The sequence below is a fragment of the Protopterus annectens genome, chromosome 2.part0, assembly GCF_019279795.1.
Source record: "Protopterus annectens isolate FY-2018-M chromosome 2.part0, PAN1.0, whole genome shotgun sequence".
Lineage (NCBI taxonomy): Eukaryota > Metazoa > Chordata > Ceratodontiformes > Protopteridae > Protopterus > Protopterus annectens.
Window position 1 is genome coordinate 1,160,073,418 of NC_056728.1, and position 24,470 is coordinate 1,160,097,887.

At 39.7% G+C, this 24,470-nt stretch overlaps 1 protein-coding gene across 2 annotated transcripts in view; it reads right to left on the reverse strand.

The window, feature by feature from the left end:
• The window catches only part of PKD2 (polycystin 2, transient receptor potential cation channel), a 922,997-nt gene that overhangs the window by 36,331 nt on the left and 862,196 nt on the right, over positions 1-24,470 (reverse strand). For both annotated transcript variants that reach the window (XM_044061361.1, XM_044061360.1), the window contains exon 14: positions 9,094-9,241. In XM_044061361.1, coding sequence (XP_043917296.1) covers positions 9,094-9,241 — 148 coding nt within the window. The remainder of the gene's footprint in view (positions 1-9,093; positions 9,242-24,470) is intronic.

The window sequence follows — 24,470 nt, forward strand, 5'->3', positions numbered from 1 at the left end:
CCCTATACTAATCTGGTATGTCCATGGGTCAGTTTCAAGGTTACTCTCCAGTCCAGCTGGTGAATCTGGGAATTTTGAGGCAATGTTACAATTGCCTTATGTACACAGACAACCCTCTCCTCCTTCCAACAAACTCGAATACATGTGAGAGATGCAGTTGCACAGCCAAACTGGAGGCAGAGCTCTCTCAATCCAAGACTGGCACAGTTAGTCAGGAGGAAAAGGTAACAACCCACACCACAAATCCAGTCTCACACAGACCTATTGCATCTGCATACCCAACACATAAACACACAAAAACATACTCGGAGGCTCTAAATAAAAATCTGCCTAAACAGCAAAGACCTCCTAAGCAGATATCCAAGCAACAGCCACCCCTCAACAATACCCACGAATCACATATCTCACAAAATCAGTGTGCCTCACAGTCACAGCCCTTAAGGCCAAACAACACACCAAATACACTTGTTATAGGAGACTCTATTGTCCCGCACACGGACGTCCCGCTCAACAGACTGAACAAGGAGAAGGTCACTGTAAGCTGCCTGTCGGGTGCCAGGATCCGCCACATAACACAAGCACTCGGGTCACTCCAAAGCAAGTACAAGTATGACTCCGTCATTGTCCATGCTGGTGTGAATGACCTGAGACGTACCTCCCTGGACTACATGAAAACAGACAGAGGAGCTCTCTGACCATGTAGCCCAGGCTGGTATGACCCTGACCTTGAGTAGCATCTTGCCCTCACCAAGAATGATGCCACAGTATAAAGACAAAATGATCAGTTTCAACAACTGGCTAAAGTATTGGTGTCATTCAAAGGGGATCCAGTGTCTGTCAGCCTGGGATGACATGCTCGACAAGCCACGTTGCTTTGCTAGGGACGGCTTGCACCTGTCACCCTTAGGCTTTCGTATACTGGCCAAGGCTCTTGCCACCCCCATAGTGCCTTTTTAGGCAAGGCTCAAAGGACAAACCCACCTCCATAGACAACCCAAGGATAAAAAACTAAAGGTAATGCTACTCAATGCCAGAAGTCTAAACCTCAAGATGCACGCACTCGAGGCTCTCCTCAGTATGGAGAAAATCGATGTCTGTGCAGTAACAGAAACCTGGTTCAAGGCTCCTGAGAGCACCCCAGCACTACCAGGTTATAACTCATACCATGCGTTTTGGCCCCAAAACTCGGACTGAAGCACAAAAGGAGGGGGAGTATCTATATTCATCAAAGATACCTACACCTCCAGGTTAGTGGCACTGCACGAAGCATCGGAAACCATCCATGTGCAACTAACAGCGGGAAAAACTGTCTTTCAGTTTGTAGCCTGCTTCAGAACACCCTCCCTATTACAGGAACCCCACTTGGCATTCCTGAGAACACTGGAGAATATGAAGGTCTCTCCAAACACTATGTTATTGGGTGACTTCAACTACCCAAACATTGACTGGGAAAACTACTCAAGCCCAAACACCCTCGCCCAACGATTCCTTGAATTTATAAACTCTAATGCAATGGAACAACTGGTCACCACTCCCACAAGAGGGAACAACATATTGGACCTGGTCATCACCAACATGGGAACTCTATGTTCCACACCAGAGGTAAACCCCTCATTGGTAAGATCAGACCATAAACAAATTTCCCTGGACATCCATATCCTGTCTTCACCCCCAGCCATGGAAATCACTGTAAAGAATTTCTCAAAAGCCAACGTTGCACTTCTCATGACTGAGGTGGAATCCTTCAAAGCCCCTGGGCCAGAGGATAATACAGTCCAATCCGCAGAATCCTTTACAAATGCATTCTATGAGCACCTGCAAGAATGCATGGATCGTGCTATCCCAAATAAAACCAAGACTCACTCCTCCAAAAACAGGAGACCGGTCTGGTGGACCCTGGCCATAAATAAGCTATACAACAGAAGGAGGAAGCTACTACATGACAGAGCAAAATCCCAAAAAGGGAAGGCATCTCTGATCAGTATTAGCAAGAAACTTCGATCCCTCCTAAAATCATCAAAGGCCAGTTTCGAAAGAAAAATTGCCCTAGACACTAAAGATAATCACAAGGCCTTCTTTAGTTATGTCAGGAACATGGGTGGAAACTCCCAGATATGCTCTGAATTGTTGCATAACAGTACAAAATATACCGAACCTACAGACATAGCCAACATCCTAGCAGACAGATTCAGTGCAAACTCCCCCCCCTTCCCCCCAAAGGAGCAAATGCTTATCCCAACTGAATGTAACCTCCCTGACATCACAAATGCGCAGGTGAAAGCTGCCCTCTCAAAAGCAAAAAACACAGCATCTATGGGACTGGACGGTGTCCCAGGCTGTGTCTTACACGAGCTCCAAGAAGAACTGAACCCTCACATTAAGTCACTGTTCAAACTTAGCCTTACTACAGGATATGTACCCAAAGAATGGCGTACAGCTACAGTGGTCCCACTCCACAAAGGTGGTGCCACAACGGAACCCGGGAACTATCGCCCCATAAGCCTGACTAGTCTGGTCTGTAAAGCTATGGAGCGTATTATCATGGAACTCATAAACAAAGACATTGGGAGCCTCCAGACACTGGACCCTACCCAATTCGGCTTTGTTAAGGACAGATCTTGCCTCTTAAACCTAGTTGATTTCTTTGAAACAGTTACCAAAGCCATAGATGAGGGCAAGGTAGTCCACACAGCCTACCTGGACCTCGCAAAAGCATTCGACACAATACCCCACTTGGGCATCATAAATAAGCTTATCAGCTTAAATATCAACCCCTATATCACAAGATGGGTTGCAAACTGGCTCAGAGATAGAACCCACATGGTCAGAATCGCAGGTGCCATGTCCGAATCCAAACCAGTTACAAGTGGCATCCCACAGGGCTCAGTTCTGGGACCTTTCTTGTTCGGTATATACGTCTCTGAGGTTCAGGCTAACACGGGTGGATTATGGCTGACAAAGTTTGCAGATGACTGTAAACTGGGGGCCATAATCGAATCTCCAGCTGACACAAGCATCCACCAAAAGGGTCTCACAGAGACAGATGCTTGGTGCCAGAGCCACGGCCTCAAGCTAAATGCTAAAAAGTGCATAGTCATTCCCTTTGGGAAAAACAAGGTGCCTACAAATTATCACATAGGTGGTAATCCATTAAGTACGGAAGAAGTAATTAGAGATTTGGGGACCAACGTAGATAGTAATCTCTCCTTTGATAATCACGTTGCCAAAGTGGTTAGAAAGACCTTCTATATAGCCCACCTTATCACGAAAGGGTTTGCATCTAGATCAAGAGAGGTCATTGTGCCCCTCTACTTGTCACTCATCAGGCCCATAATTGAATACAATGCCCCTTTTGGGATGTACCTTACCCGACACCTGCAGCAACTGGAGAGACCCCAAAAGTACCTCACCAAGAGGATCATGGGCTACAAACAGATGTCCTATGCAGCTCGACTAAAGAAACTCCAGCTCTACTCAGTTACTTACCACCTACTCAGAGGCGATCTATGCCTGACGTACAAAGCCATGTCAAACCCAGAATTAATGGACATGCTCCACCTCAAAAAATCCAAGTCCCTTAGAGCTACACACTCCAGGGACCTAAACCTCAGCACAAAAATAAACAGGACATGCTGGAGAGACAGATTCATTTCCCAGAGGCTCCCCTCACTCTGGAATAGAATCCCAATTCATGTTAGACATAGCCCCTCGCTGACCCTCCAAGCGAAATCTGGACGCGTGGATGGGAAATCACAAATTCACCCCTGGGATCTCTTCTGTGTCCCTGCTAGGCAGAGGCACAGTAAACTAATCTTAAAAGGGTACCTTCTGTGACCTACTTTACAGAGGCACAGTAGGCTAATCTAATAGGGAGGCGGAAGCCAAATACACTCTGGCTAGGCTTGTAAATGCCCTAGGGCAGATAGCCTAGTATCTACCTATGAACCTAAAATCTAAAAATGACTAGTATGGTTACGTAATAGTCCTAGAATATAGCCCTGTTTACAAAAAACAAAAGCGCTGTTAACCACCATGTACAGAGTAGAGGATAGTGAAACTGGAGATTGAAGCTAGCCTGGACCAGTACAGGAGCAGAGCCAATTAGAATTAAAGTGTGTTCTTAGTGACTTTTTAAACGGTGTTCAGCGTAAGACAGAAGATGTGTGTTGGTAAGGAGTTCCATATTTTGGATATGAAATTAGAGAAGAGTGATTCTCCTGCTGTACTGAGGAGTTTAGTTACTTCAAGAAGAAATTTATTGTTTGAGTGTAGAGTCCTGTTAATTTAGTATGGTTGCAGTAGGGTTTGCAGTGAAGGGGTTTTCTCAGGGTTATGCAGAATTTTATGAGCTAGCATAACTTGATTGTACTGCAGGAGTTGTGGAAATTCTAGCCAGTTAAGCTATTTTAAAGCTAGGCAATGGTGCGTTTTATATGTGGAGTCAGTGGCAAACCTGGTGATTTTGTTACAGCAGGATTCTGGTTTTGTTAAATCAGTCTAAGATTGGTAAGGATAGGGGAGGCGTACAGTAGGGTGGAAAGGAGGTGGGTACGTGATATAGTGGGCTTTGAGTGTTTGGTAAGATACTGCCTATTCCTATAGAGAGTTCCTAGTTTCTTATGTACTTTCTTAACAGTGTGGGCAACGTGAATATCAAATATCAAATTACTGCCAATCTCAACACCGAGAAGTTTTGTGTAAGCTATGGGAGAAATTATGGTTTTGTTACTGGATTTGATACTAAAGGTGGGGTCTAAGGAGGTGGATCTGGTTGGTTTGACGAAGCAGTTTTGTTTTACTAGGATTCAAAATAATTTGTATGTTAGATAGAAATGTTTCAACTGATAGGAAGGATAGTTGAGTAAGTGACTGAAGTTCTTGTAAGGAAGAATCTGCACAGAGTAGCATGGATTCACCTGCATATTGTATGACAGATGCGTGAGGAATGGGAAGAGTGGAGGTTGTTAGTATACAGAGAGTAAAGTAATGGGCCTAGAATGGAGCCTTGTGGCACACCAGGAGTGACTCTGAACAGTGGAGAGAGTTTGTGCTGCCACAGCACTGCTTGTTGGCGATTGGCCTGGTAGCTTTGGAACCAGGCTAATTAGGAGTCACTATGGCCTATATTAGACAGTGTTTTGATGAGTGTGCTGTGTCGAACTATGTCAAAGGCGTTTGACAGGTCGAGGAAGGTGGCAGATACAAATATGTCATTATTTCTGTGGTAAACTGTACTGGTGAAGGACACAGGAGCTGTGGTGGTACTGTGATGGGGTGAAAGCCATGTTGAGCAACTGATAGAAGTTTGTAGGTATGCAAGTAGTCCATAATTTGGGTGTGTATACATCTCTACAGGATTTTGGCTATAGGGGATAGGACAGCTATTGGACGATATTTTGTCAGGTCTGTGGAATTCCCTCCTTTATGAAGAGGGATTATATATATTTTCTATATTTCGGGGACAAAGGCTTCGGTCAGGGATCAGTTAATGAGAATGGATATAGGGTAGGCAATGGCATCGCTGCTATTTGTAGGAATTCTGCTGTTACTTTGTCAGATGCTAATGTTGTGGGCTTGAGTTTATTAAGGTATTTTCTAATCCTGTCAGTAGAGATGGGCTGGAAGTGAAATAAGTGGTTATTGCAAGGTGATATACAGGCTTCTGTAGGGGGAGGGTTGTTAGAGATGTTTTGCTGATTGGATAGAGCAAGAATCGTGTTGGCAAAGCATTTGTTAAATTGTGTGACTATGGTTTATGATGTGTTTTCAGAGGTAGGGGAGAGAGTAGTACTTTTACCTGGTAACAGTATTTTGTTAACAGCTGCCCAGAACTTTTGAGGATTGTGCTGATGCTTTATTTGTAGATTATGGGAGTAGTTAGTTTTGTCAAGTTTTACCAGTTTTTTAGCTTTATTCCTGAGGTCCAGGTAGGTTTATTTAGTGGCTTGGAACCTGATTTTGTGCCAATGATTCCAGGCTTTGTCCCTGGCTTTCAGAAGGGATCTGGTCTCCTTACTTAGCCAGGGAGCAATATTAGCTTTGATTCTGATGGTTCTGGGACGGGCACGCAGATTCAGGATATTTAGAAAGGTGGAATTAAAAAAAGTGACAGCTTTGTTTAGGTCAAGATGTTTTAATGGTGTCCAGTTACAACATTTTACGTCTGTAATGAGGTTGTTGGGGTTAAGATTCTTTTAATTTCTAATTATTTGGTAGACAGTTCCTTTATTGTGATGGAAAAGCTGTCTAAGCAGAAAGGTTGTTATATGTTGTTAGATGTTCACTTAGACCATCAGGTAGGCAACCTGTATGAGAGGGGTGGACTGGTCTGTTTGTTAGCATCCAGTCAAGGATTGATTCCCTGTTAGTTGACTTGTCTGATCTGGTCGGAGTTTGGATAGTTTGTGTAAAACCATGAAGGTTAATATGATTTGTGAGGGCATGAGAGTTGCATGTAAGCCAATCAATGTTAAAGACTCCCAGGATAATAATTTCATGTTGGAGTGATGTGCAGGGCCAATGGAGTAAGTTCTTAAGAATGGCTATATAGTTTCTGGGTGGTATTATAGCATCCAATTATATTTATTAGCTTGTTTGAATTGCATTTTAGTTGGGCAAAAAGTGTTTCTGCTTTGTCCAGGTTGGGATGTTTTATATTTAAAGTCTCTACTGTAAGGTGATTTTTATATAATAAGGCAATACCTCCACCTTTCTTGTTAACTCTATCTTTTCTTAGAATTTTATATCTTGGTGGGATAATTTCATTATCTGTGATGTGTGATTTAAGCCATGTCTCTGTTACAACTATGTTTGGAGTGTATAGTGACAGACAGGCATGCAGGTTGTGAATTTTATTTGAGATGCTCCTAATCTTAATGTTAAATAAGAGTAGGTCAGTTGATTTTCTGGGGAGATGAAGTAAGTTAATGGGACGGTTGGGAATTTGGGAGGTGGGAGTGTTTAAAGAAGTTGATGGACCGGGGTTTGGATGGATGTCACCGCAACAAGATAGAGGCTATGTGAACAAGAGTCTTTAGTATTTTTATTACATCTCTGTCACATTGTTGGGAGAGTGTGGGTGTGTTGTGATAAGATAGTATTATAAAAGTAGTGTAGTCCAAGGGACAGGGATTGAAAATAGCAGAGAAGATAGGTAATTGGTATAGACTAGTGTAGATAGATTTGGGAGCTGTAGAATAGTAGGGATAAGATTCTTGTAGGTGGGTGTGGTAAGAGGTCAGCAGGGAAAGTGATGACAAAGTGATTAGAGAAACTGTGTGTAATAATAGCATGTTGTGATAGGTTAGTATGAAATATGCTGAATGACGTACACTTGAGAGAGACTAGGTAGGTAGAAGTGTGCTGGGAGAGACAAGGAGGAGGGTTATAGGGGTGGGGATAGGAGAGGAAATGAGAAGAAGTTATTGTGGATATTGAAGTAATTCGATGGCTGGGCGTGGGTAGTCTCAGGTGTATCCAATGATATGAGCCTGTGTTTATGATTGGTTAGAGGAGCTGGGAGGCTGTGGCTAGTGTCCGATAAGAAGAGGGATAGAGGGGGTGGGTGGGAATTTGGGGTAGGATAGCAGAGCAGAGTGAGCCCTGGCATAGCAAGGGTGAACTGAGCGGGGCACATAAGAAAAACAATCAATCAGTACCAAAAGGTAAGAAACCTCTTAAAACATGTGTGATATGCTAGAATGTATCGTTTGAGCCAGGAAATTATGTATTTATTTAAAGTGGGGTGGGCAGTTATACAAACACCAAGTGGGGTGCCCTTGGGTGTGCTCTGGGATCAGAACACTAGTACAGCATAAAGGTGGTCTGAACACAGGTTAGAATGCACTACTGGCATAGCTTAATAGTATACAGCAGAGTTTGGGGGGCAGGGGTGATATGAAAGCAGATAGTTTGGTATTGGATCACCCAGGTCCTATGTGCACACCTCAGAAGACCAGCGAGTTAAGCTTAAATGAGATGTTATACAGGTGAGCTAAGCAAATTTAGTGTAAACACAACAGAGCTAGTCTCTCAGGGGTACATGCATCCTTATCAAAAGGCAAAGATAAGTGAGGGAGAGCATTACCACTCTAGGATGCTGATGAACCAGCACTAGCAATTTCGGCTTTGTGTGTCCTGTATCAGTCCTAATGGAGACTTACACATCCTGGGAGCCTTTTTGAAGCTAGAGCCTGTGAATCTAGACAAGGACCATTTGCTTACCAAACATCTTGTAAAGTGCTGCAAAAGTGGTGATTCTGTCAATTATGAATATGAGAGTCTTGTCACTTTTTTATATATGTCATCAGCACAACAGGAATTAATTAAAGATCAACTTTAAATGTGTCCCACAATACTTAAAATCTGCACAAAAGAAAAAAAATCTTCTAGAGAACCTGAAGTGTATGAAGAAAATTCTCCTTATCACAGTCATGAGAGAGGGGAGAAGCTGCAGGCATTATAAAACCCTCCTCTTTACCAAATGAGCCAGAGGTAGGACTTTCTTCATCTTTCAGTATTTCACCAAAAGAAAATAAAAGTGCCTAGCAATGCTGGTTGCACATTGTTGCCTCATGCGTAAACCATGGTTCAGGGGAATGCTGAACTGAGACCAGCACTATCCTTCAAGGGTACATGGGCACAGCTGATAAAAACTCTATCCAGGACAATAACAGCAGACAAGATGGGTAAATGCAAATGTTAAGATTTACTGTTAGTAACCAACCCCAAAGATGATATACAATTCGGCAGACTCTGCATACAGTGTAGATCTAGAGCTGAGCTCTCTATTTACTGTAATCAAATGAAGACTCTGAAGGACACAGTTCACACTTTGATGACTACAACTATACACTGTTCCACCTTCCATAATAAGTGCTGCGGCACTAGACAAGAAGTATTACAACATGCTGTTAAACTACTGCTCAATGTATTGTATAAAATGACAAAGTAAAGAAAATAAAGTACATCACACTGCATTATCTTTCTGTGTGGTTATAACTTGAAAGAGACAGGAGTATGACATTTGAATTTTCCGGTGACAAAACTATGAATAAAAACAGTGATTTGTACTCCAAGACACAAAATGCTCACCTCTGTGACTCCTTCTAAAAGTCTACTCAAGACATCCCTCCTCTTCAGCTTTGCTCTCTCCATTGCTTCCAGTTTAACGATCACAGCATCAATCTTTGACACAATGCTTCCAATGGAATGCTCCATACGATCAACTCGTCTCACTAGACTTTGGAGACAGGAACAATGTATGTTTACAAAATTCTGCTTTTCTTATTAGCCCTCCTATCTTAAAACAAAATGTTTCTCATTTGTTACCATAATTCTGTTTCAAATGGAGCCTTCCCTATGGTTTCTGAATGACAATTTATACTTCTCTAGTTATAGCACATATCTCTCAGTCTGCCACAGGTCAAACTTGACTTGTTAACTTCTTCAGCAAATTAAACAGCCATTACTTAAGGGTGAAACTGAAATACACATGAGGGTCAACAGTGATAGCACTATCTGAATGACAGAAGCAGACAGCAACCTTTAAAGGAGCAGAATATTGTATTAGATTATAAATATTTACCCTCCTCTTCTTACCACACTACAGTAATACACTGTTTTAAAACAAGAACCTAGTTACCAAATGAGTATGTTGTGCCCTTACCACAAAATGACATGTTCAATTTCAAAGACTGTATGTACCAAGACTGTATGTACCATCATGTTAAAGGCCTACAAGCCTTTAAGAAGCCCAACTACTATCATGTCACTTCATAGTACCCTTATATATGTACCAAGTCTGTCTGTAAAATTTGCTAGTCAAGTACTTTTTTGTACCATTGTGGGAAGTCTACCCCGATTTCTAGGCATGTTATAAAATGAATATGATCAGTGGAACAACATGGGGATTCCTCATTATAAAAAACACAATTTAACAGCTCAAACTGGACCCTCACCATAAACGGATTTAACATACATTGGGCTATTTACCTATTTGACTAAATGATGCAGTAGCATCTTGTCTCACAATATACAACACTCAAGACACTGAAGAACATTCCCTTGGGTAACAAGGATTATTCTCAACAAGTAGTAATTAACACAACTAACAAAATAAACCTAATTAATGGAATAGCATAAGGGACCTTGTCACACAATAATTTAATAGTGATTCAGGCTACCTATCAGAAATAAGAGAACCACTCCTTCAAGTCATGACACTTCAAGAAATAAACTAACTTAGGATTCAAACAAACAAAAAAACTGACATTTTCATACTCAATGTTACACTTTTAAAGCATCTGTCTACCCTCTCCCATCCTTGCTATTTATAATGCATGCCAAGTACAAGACCACTGCACCTCAGAGTATGGCGGATACTTTGAGATAACACAACCTCTGACTTAGGATATACTCCCCCACATTTGCACTTCTGTATTACCATTCCAAGGGTTGTTAACTAGGGTCCTGGGAATTTCTACAGACACTGTCCATTCACTCACTCATGCTCTGATTACCCACTTTATTCAGTTTATACAATTCATGATCTTAGGGAGTCAGAACTTATCCAGGCACTCAACGGGCACAATTTAGGAAGTTAATCTCATACAGAATGCTAGTCTATCAACATACACACCCAGAGGATTGCCAATTAACTCAAAATATGTTTTTGTGATGAAGACATAAACCAGACTCGGTGAAAACTCATATGGATACAGGGAGGAAGAACATGTAATCTCTACACAGAAAGCACACAGCTGAGAACCAAACTAAGGACGAAGTGACATGAGGCAGCATAACCAACTGCTACACTATTATCCACAATGAAAGCAACATCATGGTCAGTGCAGCATCTTTACCAGCAGTGTTTTGGGATGGTTTATACTCTGCTTTTTATTTTTTTTTACCCAATTTCATGAATGACCTATGCAAGTACTTGCACATCAGCTGTATACAAAAATCCTGATGGAGAAAACAGTGGTAGTAGGAAAAAATATACAATTTCATTATTAGAAAAGATACTGTAACATAAGCAGTCATCTTTCGTAGTCAGCTTAGCACAATGACTATAATGTCCACTTTCAAGATGCAAAAACATATTTTGTAGAGAAATTCAAACTCTGCAACTACCTCACTGAGAAATGTTCAAGGTTAAAATAAAATTATGAAATGGTCATTTTAAATGTGGGATGTTTAAGTGTTCCTTGCAGCAGATTTATGATGGGGGACTTGCTCCAGCCACAAGTGGTGGTACACAGCATGACATTCTTTTCAGTCCTAAATGGTATCGTATATCAGTGGCATCACATTTCTGACATAGGAAGCATATGATGGGTTGTGCCTCCAATGCCCACCCCTAGCTACCACTGAAAACTTTATTCCTGAAATAAAAGGGAATGTGACACAAACAGCAGCAAGGACAGGTTAATGGAGAAATATGTACAGCTACTGGAATAGACAGTTTTGCTGACTCAATATTACAGCCCATCTTGCTCTCAGCTTTTCTATCTTACTTAAAAAGGCTGCTTCCAGCAACAACCAAAGACCAACAAAGGTAAGAAAATGGGAAAAAAGCACCAAGAAAAAAACAATCTCCCTAGCTGAGAAGAGTTCCCACTATGACCCTACCCAAGGAACACCTACATCCAGAAGCCATTTGCAACAAATTTTTAAATACATTGACATGTGGAAGCTATCACTGATATCTTCCAAAAATGAGTTTCTAAGATAACTCTGCAGATGCAACCAAAGCCTTGGCACAGTAAGGCTTGACCACTACAGATAAAGGTTTAACACATTTCTCAGTTATGGCACAATATACTTCTTTAACAAGACCTTTGATCACACTGTACAACTCAGCCACTATGCTTTTAACTTGTGAAGCTGTGCCTGCTTCACTGTTCTGATTTCTTCTTTTTCACTGGCTGATTGTACAGCCAATGTTAAGAGAAACTTCTGCACCCGGTCATAGTCAAAATGGACCAGAAGAGGACAAGCCTGCAATCTAGCACTACAGCAATGAAGCCACTGCGATAATTAATGTGTATATATGGTAAATTAACTGTACAACTGTGCAGTGCACTTCAGGTATATGCATCAATTGTGTGCGTCTGTGTGAGTGCATTCTCAGGAAAGTGTCACTCTGCCTCTAACGGTCTCTGATTTTGCAGAATGTCCTTGATTTAACTTCATATTTTTGCCATCTAACATTTTTAATTTTCTGGTAAATCACTAAGGATTACAGCCAATAACATCAGTCATTAGGGTTTCGTACTTTTTACAGTTCAGGAAATGCATTTCAATGCAACACATGCTGCTCTGTTAACTGTAGATCAGAGCTGTCTGGCAGCTAATGATGGGGATTAAGGGCTGAGCTGTTAATAACATGCCTCCTGTAGTCAAAAAAGGTCTGATTCCTTCTATCTCCATTTGCCTAGTGGGTGAACTGAGCAAGTAATTTAACTAGAAAGTGCTTCCAGATTGTCCTAAATCATACGCTTATCCAGTGGGCTTATATGATTAACAAATACATAAAAATAAAAAAATAAAAAATTGCCCGTTATGATTTTTATTATCAGAATTACTTTTGGCTTTGTACAAAATTCTTAAGCAAAGAAACTGAAATTTATTTCTGTCTGTTCCTTGTAAATTTAGCAGTTTTCTAGCATCTTGTTGTGGATTGCAGTAGCCCAATAATTACAGGAAGGTGAGTTTCAGACTTCATATCCTTCAGAAAATGTTTGGTGATGTAAAGATTGTTATTCTAGCAACTTCTTAAGTATACCATAACAACATTTAAAATTAGTTTCTGACTTTATGTGTATGACTCTTAAGCTATGCTGAGAGGTCAGGGGAGTATTAATAGGCTGCATTGTAAGGTTCTGACAGCAATGAGCTGACACATTTCTGATTTATTTATGTATTTATTCATTCATTTGATCTCAAGCAGACATCTGAGGTATGTACAATCATACACGTAGATGTAGCATTTCTTTCTGTAAACAAGGCACAGCTCTCAACCTTCCCTAATTTTGCTTCAAACTTTTGTCTGCTCTTTCTAAAATTAGTGTTTTTTAGGCAAACTGTTGTGGACTGCAGTCTCTAAATAATGACAGAAGTACAAGTTTCACACTTCACGTCCTTCCAAAAATACTAATGCCAATTCTGTTACACTACCAACTAAGTATCTGTCCCTGATTCTTGATCTTGAGCTAAGATGTTGGAAGGGCGTTGGAAGGGGACAAACTGTGTGGTCCTGACAATAGCAATAAGAAATACATATCCAAGTCATTATTTATACATTTATTTGATCATAAGCAAACATCAGACATCTATATACTCATACAAGTGGCTGTAATTTATACTTTTGCATGTGTGTGTGTGTGTGTGTAAGTAACTATACACAGTTATAATGTGTTGACGAGTAGAAAGGACATGGGTTGTGGAAAAATACAATGCATGTTTGCTAAAAAAACTGAAGAGTTTACAGGCCATATTTTGTTCAGGTGACAACACAATTTTAGAATATTGCTCTAATTGCATATACATATTGTACATAACTAGAATGAACATTCTTTCCCCTGGGGGAAGGGGGGAATCACATTAAAACTGCCTAGACAAGCAAACAAAGTTTGGGATCTGTGTAGCTTTGTTAAAAAAAAATGCCTGGAACTCTGGTTCAGTTCCAGGCTGAAGTGTCTTCTGTAATTTTATTTAAATCCAGCATAAGTGTGCATTTGCATTTAGTGAAAGTTCCACAAACACGACAAACTATACTATGACCACCAAATATAACAAGCAAAGAAAGCAGGCATGTGTATCTTTTTACAGTGCATAGTTATACCAGAAAAATACACATTGTAGCCCCCCATGGTGTGAGTTTATGCATATGCAAATTTTGAGTGCTATGATTTCAGACCTGCTGATATAATTTTTGATGGCTCCTTGCTACAATTTTCTTTACATTCCTTCTCTGCCCTTTGCAAAGACATGAAAGGCAATGCACTTACATTATGCAGTGTTTTAGTCTCCAGTGTAATATTAAATCTACCTGCAGACAGCTAAGTAAATGGAGTAGTCACTACCTCTCATTTTAAGGATAGGTTAGGGCACTGTCAAATGCAATACCTGCTTCCGAAGTGAAATAAATGCCCCATTTAGGAATAAATATAAGGTTTGTTATCAAGGTCACATCCTGGTGTAATATAAGTGCCATTTTAAGTAAAACTTGCAGTTTCAAAAAACTTTTTAGCAAGTTACTGCTACCAGAAACAGGGTTCTTCCAAGACAGCCATGTTAAGAGAGACTTAACAGCAGTCTCAAAGGGAAGCAAAGTAAGCTTCTCTGACATAAAGTAAAGGCCCCAAGGAACAACACTCTTTACTCAGGGTTTGAGTTGAACACCTCCACAAGAGAAGTATGATGGGATCTGGCCTACCCCGTTGACCTTGCCATAACAGAACATGTAAAAAGCAACAAGTACCCTGAAAGAAACACAGGTAAGGCTTGAATAACACAACAGCTTTAATATTACAATGATGCAGGAAAAATGGGGAGGGTAACCAAGCTAGATGCCCAGAAGGAGGAGTACTTTAATTTTGGTTTGCATTAGTCTGAAAGGGCTCTTGATTACTTTCAACATTTCAAGAAATTCATAATGGAGATGGGAACTTTGGTCACTAGTGTGGGCAGATTAATCACACAAAGACAAAGGGACTTCGTAAAGGAGTATAGAATAATACCTCCACTGATCAACAGCAGCTTAGAGAGAGGTAGGACATGTAAGGTTTCATGTTTGGATAGCATCTAGGGTTGCCAACCATCCAGAATTCTTCCGGACAGTCCAGAATTAAGGGACACTGTCCGGAAGAAAGGAAAATGCCTGTGTTGTCCGGAAACAATGGTGCACTGTGCACATTTTCCTTTAGTTTAAAAAAATTACATTTTTTTTTAGGGGAGTTCTTCTTTAAGAATTCCCTTTGCATCCGGGTGCAGAAGACGAGAACAGCGTCTTTGCAACTGTTGTTTACATCTGTCTACTGTCTTACTCGCACGCGGAATTTGAATTATAAAGAAGATGTTTGGACTGTATGCTGAAAAGCCCCAGGCAAAGCATGAGTCCGGCTGGTGTTTGCTCTGAGTTTTCTAATCCAACTGCGGCACATGCAAGTTCCATTTTTTTTTTCTCCCTCAGCTTTAACCTTTAACTGAGGTAAGACTCCTCTGTTCAAAGCATACTTGTACATTGATCTAGAAGGCTGTGAGTGTGGGCTCTACTCCCACAGCATATAGATGGATTGCTCAAGCACATACTGTGTTGTATTTTAATGGGGCATGGTGCTGCAGTCCTGAGTATGTCCTCCTATGATGCCTAGTAACTATGAACCTGTTTTCAGTTTGCCATCCATTTCCTATTGCAATATTACCAGCTTACCATTTTTTTAACGTAACATAGGCAATCAATTCTTCAACGGCAACATGCATTGATTTGTAGATGAAACACTGAAATATAAAATTGTTTTCTAGCAGCAACTTTTCATTAGTTGCAGATCTCTTTAATGTGGAATTATTTAGATGATGTTTTACTTCTGCAGAGATTGTGCATATTGACTGATACTGGTGGATTTTAATGACAGAAGTATGAGTGGCCATTTATGGTTGAAATGTTTTGAATTGGGCAGTTTTGTCATTATTGGTTCATGTGTTTTGTTCAATGCTTATTGGCAAAATGTTTACAACTATAAATTTAACACACAGTCTAACAAGTGGTGCTGTTACGTCATCACATCATCACCACATTCAAAAATAATAAGGCTTGTTGAGGACAATGTGTGTGTTTGTGTGTGTGTCGAAAAGCTGTAAGTTGAACGTTAGCCATATGTTTTTCATTTGCTTATCAATGAGAAATCAGAAGTGTACAGAAAAGTATCTACCATTTTTTGAGGGGTAGTTAATATATGAAAAGAGCACCTATAACATTACTTCTGCCTGAATACTGATGAGGCTTGTTGGGCAGCAGTGTTTGTCAAAGAGCAACATGGCTATCTTATTTATGTGAAGACTTCACTGTCACATCTGATGTACCCTCTCTAAAGGGGCATGCATAGTCATCTGGGACAGTATGTATGTGGGTGTTTTGTACTCAAGTATACTACTAGAACTCTCTGGATTTAGTGTGAATTGGTTTAAGAGAACTAACATATGACCATTTTCATACGGTTAACATATCCAACATTTTAGATGACTGTGTTGCCACAGCCTGGCAATATACCCAGTTTTTACTTGGGGGGGGGGGGGTAGGTGACCATTACTCACAAGACAGTACAAAAGTCATATTCATAATATGTGCACTAAATTCTTATTAGACCAGAAGTAAAAAACAATTTTCTTTCACCATTCAAGACAACATTTCTGTTACTGCATGCAGGGTGTGTATGAGAGCACTGGACTCTATCTACCAATGCAAACATTGTTCTGACATGTACTTTAGAGCTGAAATGCATTCAAATGGAGTTGGAATGGCATTAATAACTGTGTCTCCCCAAAATTCTATCTGAATTCCCTGATTTTTTTTATTGTAAACCTCTTTAGAAGACCTGGCAGAAGGCCACAGTATCTGTTTTCTAGCTGTAAGTATTTAACATCTGCGCACAAGGCCAGGTGAGACTAATGTTCAAAATATATTTGCAAAAAAGTCATTATTCCAGGAGTAACTTTTTATATCATCACCCAAGAGTATATTGTTACTCTTACTAGTAAATCCAATGTTTCAGAAAGCTTGTGTTGCTGCAGTTTGGCAGTGGTTGTTTACAGACCTCATAAGAGGAATATAGATCTGCACAGTACAAAGTGTGTTTTTCCTGCAAGTCCTTTCTATCAAGTATGTAATGGTTCAGGTAATGGTCAGCCTAACAAAACGTGCTTTTAATATCTATGATCATATTACAGCCTGAAATTTTAGCTCATCTCCATCACTAGGTTGCAGCTTATTCAAGTCTCTCAGTTGTGTGCTTCTGGGAATTTTAGTTAGTTTTTGTAAAGATGCACTCTGTGTTAAACATTTCTGCCTGGATTAATTGCCTTATTCCAAGCTGTAAATGATGATATTATGACTGGCTTACTCAAACCCACAACTTACTGAGGAAGGCTTCATAAACCTCTTTCAGCAGCAGACCATGATATAGGCTAAAGCAATGAATGGTTTCAAATGCCATGCTATGCTAATCTCATTACTGATGCTACTGGATAATACAGCAACCAGGTTCAGCACTACCTTTACTTGCATTTTTGCATGAAATTTCTATGCTGCTGTCATTGTTAATTCATCTCGTACTGACACTATACAGCTTCTATCAGTTATGGTAGCAAATAGCTTAAAAATGCTACGCTTTTTAAATCAGTAAGTGCTCCTCTTGCCCTCTGTTCCTTCCCACTCTTCAGCAGCTTCTGGCACCCATATTAACTCCTTCCTTACACTGTGGCAGTTCCATATAACTTGACATTACTATGATTAGAGCAATTCTGCTATTTAAGTATATCAGTAATATGCCAGTTTGTTTCGTTAGAGATTATACACGAGCATGAGCGTACTAGTCTTAAAACTGTGATGGCTACTAATTTATGTCTGCCAGCTGTTACTATGTATTAAAATTTAATACAATCAGGAAGGTGAATCAAATAACTTTTTAATGGCTTTAAAAATGTGTGCAAGGGGCCTATGATTTCAAAAACCCCAAAGGTAAACTTATTCCACCACTGGCCAGATGCATTTTCTTTGAACGTAAGTTTCAATGCTGTTTCAGTGAATGAGAGTTTTAAAGGCAAAGAAGTATTAAAGCTATGTCTGTTTATGAGAGACTGTATTGCTCGTTTAGCAAATGCCTATTAGTGTTTGTGCTGCAAAATTCAAGTTTTACTTTAAATCCAAATATCTGTAATCATTGTAGAAATAAAGCTGAAAACAGTATGCACACAGAGTTTTGAACAGTATTTATGGCAACTGGGGGAAATGGAGAGACAGCCAAGTAATGGGACACCGGAATGGCTGCGTGTGGGGTGTACTGCATGCGTGGGGGGCCCCATGTGTTTGGGGGGTACCACATTTTGCTTTCATGTACGTCCAGAATTTTTTACATGAAAAGTTGGCAACCCTTACAGCATCTGCAGTTGATAATATTTACCTTATTCAGTTTCACCTGTAACAGAATCCATTGCAAAAGTATGAGCTAAGGGATTGCCTACATATAAAATATTATGCAGGACAAAGGCTATCCCTGGGGGATGTCCGGTATCCAGGACTAAGAAGCAAAAAGCATTTTGTCATGAAACTAAAATGGGTAGCAAAAAGGCTCCAAACAGTTTGAATCCTCCATATGTTAAACTCTACATGCCTCTCAGTCTATTGTCAACTGCAGGGACTAAATTACAGGAAGGAAAGGCATTCTCTTTTGTATATAATGGCCAGCTCAATCAAGCACGAAAACTCATTTGCTGAATGCAAAAGTAGTATCATTGTTTCAAGAGAATTTGGAGCTTGGTTTCATACATTCCTGAGGGCCCATTAAGGTTTCTCACAATAAAGTTTACTGCAATGTGTTGCAATAAAGGACAAGGGGAATGCAAGAAGTTATGTAGCCAAGAGCCCTTCTCTCCCAAGATAAAAGGCTTTCACCTGTACTGAGCGTATGAGAGCTGCTAAGAAGATTAATACAAATGCAGAAGATAAACATAATTCTTGAATTTAGAAATATCCACAAACTGCATCAAATAAACTATTACTGTAAAGCAAATAAACTATTACTGTAAAGTGTTGTAACAGCTTGTCCTGGAACTAAGCTACTAGAAAACAAATGTTCAGGTAAGAGAATCTAGCAATGCTCTGCTTCCTGAGATATTTCAAAGACCAGAGTTAAACATTTGGTAACACTTCATGGGGCTGTGATAGCCCATACGTCAGACTGGGAAATGGAAAATGACAATGACCTATCTGGAATCTCAGGAATCATCTACATGAAGGTCTTACTGGAATGTGCATGTATGCATCTTACAAGTCCATTGTTACACGATAAAAAAAAAAATTTCTACAGTGACATCTCTGGAGTTCTTTTTTAAGGAGGGGAAAATAGCTTAACCACAAAGCCGAAATTTTAAATTCAATATCAATTTTTACAGATTGAAAAAATACAAAGCAAAGTACAGCCTACACTCCAAATACAAGGAAGCAACAGAATGGTGAGTTGTCTAAACTAAATATGTAGGAATGCAGTCTGTATCAAAGTCTAAAGTTTTTGCAGCAGAACCCACTACAAAACATTCTTTAAATGGTTCAGTCCTTCTTCCACAAGGCAGAAGTGAGCAGACTTTCCCCAGTATTCAGTATGATTATGTGTAAACTATAGTAATAACAGGCAGGTTTCCACTCATCAGCACGAGAAGGCCCTTATCCTGTCAGACCCATAAACAGCAGAATTCAGCAGAGTAACCAATGCTTCAGGAGTTGTACTCCAGCCACTCTTGCATTCAGATGGCCTCATACAAACTAGAACTCCATTATAGGGTAAAAAAACACAGTGGAAAAAAGACTACCCCTCTTTTCCACCTAAGGAAATGACTGATTCACCAAATTAATTTTCCCCTTCTCTTAAGTGGAGGATTTTTTTTAAAATCTCCCTCTTACATTTCCACCCCAATTCAGATTCTTCTAACTGTAGCTTCACCCTGTGAAGGGTATTTACCCTTTCTGTTCCAGAAGCATTTGGGGGGATCTCAGACTATATTAAATCAAACCAAGACTTACCAGCCATGGACTATGACACATCCCCCCTCCAATGCAGACCTATGGAAGTGTATGGCCACTGCAGACAGGACATAAATCAGAAGCAGTCAGTCAAAATTACTGTGCATTTGAAGGGCCCTTGCAGAGTGGGTCAATTTTGTGTTTTTTTATTTTTTTCTCTCTGTGTTGTGCCAATAACTGGAGAGGGACATGATTTATCAAGAGGTGTCTTAGGAATATCTGACAAAGTGCTCACTTAAATGGAAAAAGCTGTTTTGCAATTGCAGATTATCTAGTCTGATGATGGGGGGGGGGTGGCTATCAGCTAGCAAATGGGGTATTCTCTGTCTTGTTAATCTGCAGACAGGATGGTGCTCAGGCCAAATGGAAATGTATCACTATACACAATAAAGTGCTTCAAAAATCTGGTGTTCAACTAAGAAGGGTGAGGAAAGCAAAATACTATTTAGATTCACAAAGGCAGCTTCAGTGTCCCTTGACTCTCTGGGGACCTTTAGCCTTATAGTTAAGTTCCATCAAAGGACAGGATGTCTCTGCCAAATTACAGATATAAAGTTATGGGAATAAATTCCTGAGCCTAGAAAGGCTCTAAACTGCTTCTTGGAAACTGTTTGGGGTTATTTTTGAATTGCTTTCACTTTTTTCTAGTTGTGGCTTTACAACTGCACTCCAAATAAAGTACTGCAAATATTTAGCTTAAGATATGCATATTATACATTTCAAGGAATTAGCTGTAAAGACTACCTGCTGTATGACATCCAACACACTCGCACCTTAGAGTCTTCGCCAATAACTATCATTCAAATATGGCACAGGACAGCAAACATAATATCTCAAATTGTTATACACAAGTCCTTTGAATGTGGTTTAGTGTCTCAAGAAAATGAAATGACATGATCTTACAACAAGAAAATAGTTGCTGGGGATAGAAAATGCTGCCTATCGCATGAACTGCAAAATTAGTGGAATTTGCCAATAATCCTTTGTAAAGTCAAGTACAGTTAAATACTGGGATATCCTAAGCTCTTACCAATTTGTCTACCCTCGGCAGTGGGCAAGCATCACATTTTTCAAATGATACCTGGGTGGACAAATCATTGTATACACTTATATTGCCATTAGGGGTTGGGTAAAAGTACAATCAGGCTACTACAGACAGTATGTGATCCTTCAATCATCCAAGCTGTAAAATTTTCTTTATCTCTAGACTTACTGCTTTTTCCCTGGGCATCAAGAACTTTATAAGGCTTAATTCATTTTTTTTCCCTGGAGACTGTAACAATGTCATGTATTAGGTTAGTCCTGCTATGTAAAACAGAAAGCACATCTTTATTTCACTGAAGGAATTACTACCCCTACCCCACGGACTGAAAATGCTTTGTCTATATGCATGTCAGATTTGGAATTATAAGCCTCTTTTGACACATATTCTGATTTCTGAATCCCCATTTTATCCTTGGCCATATTGTCTACAAGAACTTCCTGTTCCTTCCAGAACTTTAAAAAAAATTAATGTGATATACTTGCTTGAATTTACATTTCTCAGCTGTTTTATTCTATAATTTACATTACTTATTATTTTCTTGAAAACTTCATGACACAGCCCTGGAATTTCTTCTTTTTTTTCCCCCTTGGGACTTCATTTCATCAGCCCAGCTCCCCATACCCCATTTTCCATGCCGGATCTACCAGCCTATCTGCTACCCTGGACTTACACAGGCACTGATGGAGTTGGTTGTGGATCCTACTGGAGTCATGGGTTGTTTTTTTTTTTTTCCTTTTTATGTCCTAGCCACTCCTTGCCCCACCTCTCATGCTCATCAATTATGTTAGAGGGCATCTTCCCTATTTGAACAATGCCTGCCCTAAGGGAGCATCGTCAACCAATGCCCTCCTGGGACAGGCATGCCCATCCTTCCTGCTGCACCATCAGTTGCCAAGCCACTAACTGAACTCAAGCTGACTGGTCTGTACTTACAGTTTTATTCCTGTATGTCACCGGAGCACCAGGAATTTACTCTTGGCCATAGGAACTAAGACTAATACTTTGTCCCCTGGTTGGAAACTTCTCAGTCTGTTTCTTTTGTAAGCTTGCTACAGTAGTGCTTGGGATTATCTGCCTGCCACCAATTATCTGAATAGTCTTTCTAGCTTCTCTGAGTGCAGGAGCAACTTTATAAAATTAGGATGGCTAATGTTTAAATTTAGTGCTTCTTCAGATCTGTCTGAGTGAAAAGTAGAAGGACCATATCCTTTTTCCTCATCTAAACTTTGACAGTAAAGTTGGGGAACCTGGCTGTTCTCCACCTAAAATGGGTATAGTACTACCCTCTTATGATCAGAATCTTCTTCCAACTCTAACTCAGCGAAAGACATACTCCTCTATCTGTGAGGAGGCTTTCATCCTGCCACCAATGCACAGCTTCCCAATTTTTCACTCACTCTGTACTACTGGGACAAGCTATACCTCAAATCCGTATTCTACAATTCTAAGTCCTTATGCAAAATCATATCATGAGCTATATAAGGGACAACCATTACAAAACATTATATATATATATATATATATATATATATATATATATATATATATGTTTACTCCAATGGCAGTGTGTAATTCCATTTCTACCAAAAGATGCTTCCTTTTATCCCCATGCACATACACTGCTTCTGCTGTTTTCTTTCCCCCATGAAGTTCTTTTTGTGTTCAGGTACCAGTTTTTCACTCACTGGTGTTAGGGTAACATGCTGCTCGAGTCTAACAACCCATACACAGGTATTCCTCACCCCTTTCCTCACCCTCTTATTTCACACTTTTATCAATTTTTTAGTTATATAATTCACAAAGGCAACTTGTTTCACACAAGAACATAGAGATTATTTTAAAGGAAAAAAATGCTAGCTCATTTATGAACAGAGGTTAAGCAAAATGCCAAAGCTGATTGCTTTTGAAACATTTTATATGGTCTATTTTATGTTTAGTTCCAACCTTTTTGTAACCTTTATTTTTAAAGCCTCTAGATCTTCCATCTCTGGCTCATACTCCAACATCACCCTTTCCACACTTCTTTGGTGAAGTAAGCAGACCAGGACTAAGTGATAACACAGGGGATACCTCATTTCTTTCCACTAGTCCAACAAGTTAAGTCACAGTGAAGGAAGAAATTCCACTGTGACATCTACTGTGTTGTACCACCTGGCAAGGGTCTCAAAAATTGCTCCAGAATAATCACCTTCACTCCTTTCAGGGTGCAGTTGACCTCTGGTTGCAATCATTTATGAGCTAGATGAATAAGTTCAAACATCTGCGAATGAGGTGACAACACAGAAGTGTAGACCCAGGCATGGAACCTTTGGGCCCTTACAGTGGATGTTACTCTGCTGTGGGCCACAGTTTTCAGTTTGTCTAGCACTGACAAACTATATAGATCACGGTAGGCCTTATGTGCTTCCCTAGAAAGAAATGGAACAATGATCCTAATCCACCCACTATTAGACTAGCTCTCACAGTCAGTGACCCTTTGAAATATTTACTGAAAGACTTCAACATCTTTATCTGCATTAATCTTCTTCTGTATGAAACAAATAGTCTATGTTAGTCTTTATACAAGTATTCAAAAGCAATTTGGACTACAAGCTGTCAAATATTTTATAGGTGAGAGCCTTGAATCATATTATATTATATTATAGTACATTATAGAGCTATTAGATTTTTGCTTGCGTAATAATTTTTTTACATTTAATGACTAAATTTACAAGCAAATACAAGGCACTGTAATACCAATTTGATGATGGGGCTGTATGAATTAGAATATTTATATCACAATACCTTCTTTAAGGAAAATGTTGTGAAATATTTTAGATTTATTGATGACCTTATTTTTATTTGTAAAGGAGGTTTGAGTGAAATTGATGTTTGTTGTGGAATTGCAAAACAATAGATTTCATCTTCTTTTTGATGGCCTACAGGTAGGCAGGCACATTACATTTTAGGATTTAAAATTAATTTTAGAAGAGATTAATGTCTTGCGAACAGTATATAGAAAATTTGAAGATGGCAATCAGTATTTAGAGGGCAGTAACTGTCACCCTACACATATTACAACTTCTATACTATTATGAAGAATGTTTAAGGTTAAGAAGATTGTGCAATAATGATAGTGACATCTATAAAGAAGTGGATGTAATGTATGCCATGTTTACATCTAGAGGTTATAACAGTCATTCAGTACAAGTTGCAATAGAGAAGGTTATAATGGATTCTTCTGACAATAATCATGTGTGTGTCCGGAAATTAAATTATATGGCAGATAAGAAAAATAGACAAATATATTTTGTTTCAACATATGGAGCCTTTAGCACCATTTTGACTAATTTGGTGAAATTCTAGGGTCCCTATTATTTTAGCAGACAAAATGAATTGCGAACGCTGTTTAGTCGAACATTATTATGTGAAATAGCAAAATACCGAAAGCACAGAACAGAGATTTTTATCCCAAGGAAAAAAAATTACTGTGCCGTTTTTGGTACTTTGCCATGTCCTCCACTGTGGTGCGATCTCAGAGTTGGTATATCTAAGTAGGTGTGGGGGGGGGGGGGGCACAACCCCCCACTTTATTTTGTGTTGTGATTTTTTTTTCACAGATCAATGATTTTTTCCCTGGGGGGAAAA